The 6,524-nt window shown below is 71.4% G+C and overlaps 2 protein-coding genes across 3 annotated transcripts; one reads left to right on the top strand and one right to left on the bottom strand.

Moving 5' to 3' along the window:
- The first annotated feature begins 113 nt into the window (after positions 1-113).
- Positions 114-4,258, top strand: C16H17orf114 (chromosome 16 C17orf114 homolog). Its single transcript, XM_042846265.2, has 3 exons — positions 114-357; positions 746-836; positions 1,207-4,258. Exons 2-3 carry the CDS (start codon positions 758-760, stop codon positions 1,365-1,367), a joined length of 240 nt encoding a protein of 79 aa, XP_042702199.1. The 5' UTR covers positions 114-357; positions 746-757; the 3' UTR covers positions 1,368-4,258.
- PSMB6 (proteasome 20S subunit beta 6) lies at positions 2,354-5,742 on the bottom strand. 2 transcript variants are annotated; one of them, XM_065570542.1, is made up of 6 exons: positions 5,552-5,742; positions 5,312-5,378; positions 4,127-4,259; positions 3,460-3,589; positions 2,668-2,812; positions 2,354-2,539 (listed from the first exon to the last, which is right to left on the bottom strand). In XM_065570542.1, exons 1-6 carry the CDS (start codon positions 5,648-5,650, stop codon positions 2,412-2,414), a joined length of 702 nt encoding a protein of 233 aa, XP_065426614.1. In that variant the 5' UTR covers positions 5,651-5,742; the 3' UTR covers positions 2,354-2,411. The 2 variants fall into 2 exon arrangements, with proteins under 2 accessions (XP_065426614.1, XP_065426616.1); XM_065570544.1 differs by lacking the exons at positions 4,127-4,259; positions 5,312-5,378; positions 5,552-5,742 and adding an exon at positions 3,855-4,045.
- Positions 5,743-6,524: the final 782 nt, after the last annotated feature.

Genomic DNA, 6,524 nt, shown 5'->3' with positions numbered 1-6,524 from the left:
GCCGGTGCCCCTCACTCCTGACCCGCAGCCCCTGCCAGCCCAGCCCTGCCCCCCCCAGCTCTGCTGGTGCCCCTCACTCCCGACCCGCAACCCCCCACTAGCCCAGCCCTGCCAGTGCCCCTCACTCCCACCCGTCCCGGTGGGGCTGGCCCCTGGTGGGGGGGCAGGGCGGGAAGGGGCGGTATTTGCCAAGGGGGCGGGCGGGTCCCAGCCAGTCCCAGTCCGTGTCTGGCCGACATGCCCCAGAGCCAGCTGCAGTGAGGGGGGAGCCGGGCTGCAGGACACCTCGCACTGGGGCAGCCCCATAGCCGAGAGCAGGGGGGGCCAGAGGGGACCCTCCCATCCCAAGACCTCCAGGTAAGGGGTCCCAGAGCAGGGGGGATGCCCAGGTCGTTGGGGGAGGGGAGGACAGGGAGGTTTGGGGGGCACAGGGGGGTGGGTCCAGCACAGGTTGTAGGGGAACCTCAGGGAAGAGGAGTGCAGAGGGGGGGGGCTCTGGGCAAAGATCCCGGGAGGGGGGAAAACAGGGGATCCTGGTGCTGGGGGGGAGGTCTGGGGGGTGCAGTGGGTCTGTGCGGCTGTGCCGTGGGGGGTCTGTGCCCCACTGACTAGGGGACGCTCTGGTCTCCCAGCCTGGCTGTTATGGGGCCAGGCAGAGGGTGTCAGCTCCCACCCCACTGACATGGGGGCCGAGACCCCAGGCCCCCTATCAGGGCCCTGCCTGACCCCCTGCTCTGTCCCACAGGCCCCCGGCAGGATGGGGGCAAGGGTCCTGCGCTGCTTCTCCTGGGCCGGGCGCAGGAAACGCCGCAGGAAAGGGGGCCCCAGCCCCCCAGGTGAGAGCACCCCCGGATCCCTCCTACCCCCACGTCCTCCTCCCTGCCCCCATTCCCCTCCCTGTCCATGCCTACATCCCTCCTACCCCCCAGATCCACCCCCGATACCCCTGCAAGGAGCGCCCCCCAAAAGATCTACTCTGCCCCCCATCTCCTCCACCCGGCCCCCCTCCCTGTCCACCCCTGCAACCCCCCAGATCCATCCCCGTTCCTTTCCATGGGTGCCCCCAACCGATCTGCCCTGCCCCCACATGCTCTCCTGATTCCCCTCCCCAGAGCCCCCCCATCTTGCCTGATCCCCCACCCCTGCACCATCTTTCCCTGAGCCCTCCTGTTCTCAGCTCACACTCCCCCCTTCTCTGCCCCCCAGCTGCCCGCGCCCACCCCATGGAGGGGCCCCCGGTTCCCCACGCCCGCCCCACGCCCTCCACCAGCAGCGAGCCGGACGGGGCCTTCTTCAGCGGGAAGGCACGAGTCTCCTTCCGCCACCAGCTGGACTCCGCCACCACGGCCCTCGACGCCACCGGCTGATGGGGGGCCGCCCCACGGCGCCCGCCAGCCCCTCATGGCCTCGCCCCCGCCGGCTGACGGGGGGCTGGGACCCACCCGAGTTGGCGCGTGGGATTCCTCCCCCCCACTGAGGACGCTCGCCTGGGGGCGCTATGGGGGTGGACTCGGGGGGGGGGGGGTTGTGGGGTGGCTCCTGCCAGGGGTGTCGCGAGTGTGTGTGTGTGTGGGGGGATTGCAGCAGCATTTCCATAAAGGAGGGTTGAGAACTCAGTGGGGTTTGGTGTCTGACGGCGGGGGGGGGGGGAGGGATGATACAGGTCCGTCCGTCTCCCCCCCGGCCCCCCCCAGCCAGCTGGGAACAGCCCCCGTCCTGGCGCCCGGCCCAGCCCGCACACGGAGCCAGGGGCGATAAGGGTGACGCCGGCACCAGCAGCAGCTCCTGCGTTACACCCGGCAGGGCCTGGGCGGGTCCAACCCCCCCCCCCCCCCCGCCCAGCCCCTGTTTGCTCAGCCCAGTGCCACAGGGGAACCAGCAGGGCAGCCCCAGTCCCGGCCCCCCCCCGGCCCCCCAGCCGGTAGCGCTGCCCCACAGCTACAGGGAATGGCCTGCCCCAGAGGAACCCAGGAGTCCTGGCTCCCAGCCCCCCGCCCTCCCAGAGCCGGGGAGAGAACCCAGGAGTCCCGGCTCCCAGACCCCCCTGCTCTAACCCACCAGCCCCCACTCCCCTCCCAGAGCCGGGGAGAGAACCCAGGAGTCCTGGCTCCCAGCCCCCCTGCTCTAACCACCAGCCCCCACTCCCCTTCCAGAGCCGGGGAGAGAACCCAGGAGTCCTGGCTCCCAGCCCCCCTGCTCTAACCCACCAGCCCCCACTCCCCTCCCAGAGCCGGGGAGAGAACCCAGGAGTCCTGGCTCCCAGCCCCCCCTTGCTCTAACCACCAGCCCCCACTCCCCTCCCAGCGCTGGGGAGAGAACCCAGGAGTCCTGCTGGAATGACAGAGGCCGGGTGTGGGTTCTGATAGTTTAATCCGTCTGTGGCGCGGGGGGATGTCGGGGTGGGGGCCCCCTCAGGCAGAGGAGAACCGCGGCAGCTGGTTGCCCAGGACGACCTGGCGCTCCACGCCCTGCTCCGTGATGGCGGCCAGCCGGATCACCCCGCCGCTGGAGCCGTCCCGCTCCATGGCCAGCGCCAGCGCTGCAAGGGGAGAGGAGAGCGTTGTCAGGGGGGAGGGGCGCGGCCCAGACTCCTGGGTCCCATCCCTCCACCGGGGAGGCCGCCCAGCAGCGCCGGGGGGCGGGAGGAGCCGGGGGACAGGACGTTACCGTTGGCCGTGAAGCTCAGACACTCCTCCTGGCTCATGCCCGGCTTGTAGGAGGCGTCGACGAAGCCGTAGATGTAGGAGCTGCCCGAGCCGCCCACCGAGAAGGGCTGGCGAACCATCATCCCGCCCATGGGCACCGAGAACACCTGGGGCAGAGAGCCAGAGAGCACGGCCGGCCCTGAGACGCGCCCACCTCTGGGGCGGGGCGGCCGGTAACACGGGGACCCCTCGCCTGGCCCTGAGACGCGCCCACCTCTGGGGCGGGGCGGCTGGTTACCCGGGGACCCCTCGCCTGGCCCTGAGACGCGCCCACCTCTGGGGCGGGGCGGCCGGTTACCCAGGGACCCCTCGCCCAGCACTGAGATGCGCCCACCTCTGGGGCGGGGCGGCTGGTGACATGGGGACCCCTTGCCCGGCGCTGAGATGCAGCCACCTCTGGGGCGGAGCGGCTGGTGACACAGGGACCCCTCGCCCGGCGCTGAGATGCGCCCACCTCTGGGGCGGGGCGGCCGGTTCCCCAGGGACCCCTCGCCCGGCACTGAGATGCGCCCACCTCTGGGGCGGGGCGGCTGGTGACATGGGGACCCCTCGCCCGGCGCTGAGATGCGCCCACCTCTGGGGCGGGGTGACTGTGTCAGACGCTGGACAGGGACAGGGACTGAAAGACCCCATGTCTCAGGGTCACGCTATGGGGGCAGAGATTGAAGGATGTGGAAGGGAAGCACTATGGGGCACCAGGGCCAGCCCTGGCTCCGCAGCGCCCCCAGTGACTTTGCCCCAGTACCCCGCTCACCTGCCCCCCCTTGCGCCTGTCCCAGCCGGCGACGATGATGCCGGCCATGAGGTCCTCGCGGTAGCGGTAACACATCTCCTTGAAGAGGCTGGCGGCCGTGTGCACCAGGGGCGGCCCATCCAGCTCCATGCTGTGGGGCAGGGAAGCGGAGTCAGGGGCCGTCCCGCCCCCACCCGGCCCCAGGGCAGGGGCTGGCTGGCTCAGGGGGGCAGGGAATAGGGCAGGGGGTGGGGAATGGACCCAGGAAACCAGGGGGGCGGGGCCGGTTCCTGTTGAAGCCCAGCTGATAGGCCGCAGTGTCGGTGATGGGCCTGGGGGGCGGGGATTGGGACCACAGCGCCCAGGGGCCCGGATTAGGGGCCCAGGGGGTGGGGCTAGGGCCCAGGGGGCGGTACCTGTGGAAGCCCAGCTGATAGGCCACGGCGTCGGTGATGGGCCTTGGGGGCGGGGCTAGGGGCCCGGGGGCGGGGCTAGGGGCCCGGGGGCGGTACCTGTGAAGCCCAGCTGATAGGCCACGGCGTCGGTGATGGGCCTTAGGGGTGGGGAACGGGTCCCCCAGGGGGCGGTACATGTGGAAGCCCAGCTGATAGGCCACGGTGTCGGTGATGGGCCTTGGGGGCGGGGCTAAGGGGCCCAGGGGGCGGGGCTAGGGGCCCGGGGGCGGTACCTGTGGAAGCCCAGCTGATAGGCCACGGCGTCGGCGATGGCCTGGGTGTCGGCGGCGGAGCCGGAGCGGCAGCAGAAGATGCGCTCGTGGATGGGCGTCAGTTTGTCCGTCACTCGATTAGCCACGTAGGAGCTGTGGGGGGCGGAGGCGGATCATCAGCCTCCCCCTGAGCCCCGTCCCCGAAGCCCCTACCCTAACACAGCCCCCCCAGAGACCCTACCCTAACACAGCTCCCCCAGAGACCCTACCCTAACACAGCTCCCCCAGAGACCCTACCCTAACACAGCCCCCCCAGAGACCCTACCCAGACACAGCCCCCCCAGAGACCCTACCATAACACAGCCCGCCCCCGAAGCCCCTACCCAGACACAGCCCCCCCAGAGACCCTACCCAGACACAGCCCCCCCAGAGACCCTACCCTAACACAGCCCGCCCCCGAAGCCCCTACCCAGACACAGCCCCCCCAGAGACCCTACCCTAACACAGCCCCCCCAGAGACCCTACCCTAACACAGCCCCCCCAGAGACCCTACCCTAACACAGCCCCCCCAGAGACCCTACCCAGACACAGCCCCCCCAGAGACCCTACCATAACACAGCCCCCCCAGAGACCCTACCATAACACAGCCCCCCACCCTCCGGACAGGGAGATACAGCCGCGGATGGGAGATCGCCCACCCCTCACCTGCTGGCCCTACAATAACAACCCGGGGCGCCCGGGAGACCCTACAATAACACAGCGGCACAGGCACATTGCCCCCCACCGAGCCCCCTTGTGACCGCCGGGGGCCGGTCCGGGCATGAGACCGACCCAAACCCATCCACGGGGGGGGCCCACAGGGACCAGCATGTGCCCCCAAACCCGCCCGCTCACCCCAGCCCCCCCACTCCCCAATCCCCCGCCCCCTGCTCCCCCCAACCCCCCCACCCACTCCCCACTCCCCGCCCCCCGCTCACCCCAACCCCCCACTCCCCAAACCCGCCCGCTCACTCCCCAACCCCCACTCCCCAAACCCGCCCGCTCACCCCAGCCCCCCCACTCCCCACTCCCCAACCCCCCGCCCCCTGCTCCCCCCAACCCCCCCACCCCTGCTCCCCCCAACCCCCCCACCCACTCCCCACTCCCCGCCCCCCGCTCACCCCAACCCCCCACTCCCCAACCCCCCCGTCCCCGCCCCCCGCTCACCGGTCGTTGTCCGCGAGTCGGCGCCGATCACGACCCCCCCGTCGAACTCCACCGCGATGATGGTTGTCTGGGGGGGGGGAGGGGGGGTGAGTCCGGCACTGCGGGGGGGCAACTCCCCCCCCGGGCCCCCTCCTGGGCCCCTCCCCCCGGCCAGAATCCCCCCCCCCGGCCCCTCCCCCCCCGAATCCCCCCCGGGCCCCCCCCCCCCGGCCAGAATCCCCCCCCGGCCCCCCCGCTCACCCCGGTGCTCAGCGGCCGCCCCGCCCAGTCCGGGGACCCCCCCGCGGGCCCGACCCGGACCCCGGACCCCGCCAGCGCCGTTGCCGTCGCCGTCGCCATCCGTCCCCCAGCACCGCGCGACACTGTCGCAAAACCCGACCGCCGCGCGCGGGGGATGGCGAGGCGTTTTTGCGACACCCACCCCGTTGGGCCCCCGACCTCGCTTGACGGCGAGGTGAGAAGGCGCTTTGTGCGCGCGCGGGGGGGGAGGGGGAACGGGACGGCGACGCTTTACGGCTACGCTCAGCCCACGCGGCTGGCCGTTTTACGGCAGCCACCCGCGTCGCGCTTTACGGCGGTGTGGCGGATTCCCCGCTCGCCCTCTCGACCCCCGGCCCTTCGCTCTACAGCGGCCCAGTGGCTTTACGACACACAAGGCGATGTCGCTTTACGGCGGCGCGGCCGCCATCCCTATGGCGACGTGCTCTGGCCTTGCTTTGCGGCAGCGGGTCGAATACCCCTTTCGCGACATCCGCCGGGTCCGCTTTACGGCAGAGTGGCCACCGCGCGAGCCCCGCCCAGCGTCGCCACTGGATCTGACGTCATCGATTGAATCTCTGGCGTCACCTGGTCAGCACCACGTCACCAAGCACCCATCCACGTTTCATGGTGACGTCACATCTCGCATGTGAGATCACGGTGATGTCACCGGGGGGGGGCAGGGTGACATCCCTCCTGTGCCTGGCCTGGCCGTGATGTCACTGCCTGGGGCTGTGATGTCAGCAGGGCTGGGTGTGACATCATCACATCACGTGTGATGTCACCACCCACCTCCCTAGCGTCCAGCCAGCCCCGCCCCCAGCCCCGCCCCCGCCATGTGTGTCCCCCACCCCCAGCCCCACGGCCCACCCCACCCTTGCCCTGCCCACGCTGCGCCCCGCGCCCGGAGGGGAGCTGCCCACAGGGGTCACACGGCTGCACTGAGACCCACCCC

This window comes from Chrysemys picta, chromosome 16 (genome assembly GCF_011386835.1).
Source record: "Chrysemys picta bellii isolate R12L10 chromosome 16, ASM1138683v2, whole genome shotgun sequence".
In the NCBI taxonomy this organism is placed as follows: Eukaryota; Metazoa; Chordata; order Testudines; family Emydidae; genus Chrysemys; species Chrysemys picta.
This window is presented reverse-complemented; position numbering and strand designations above follow the sequence as displayed.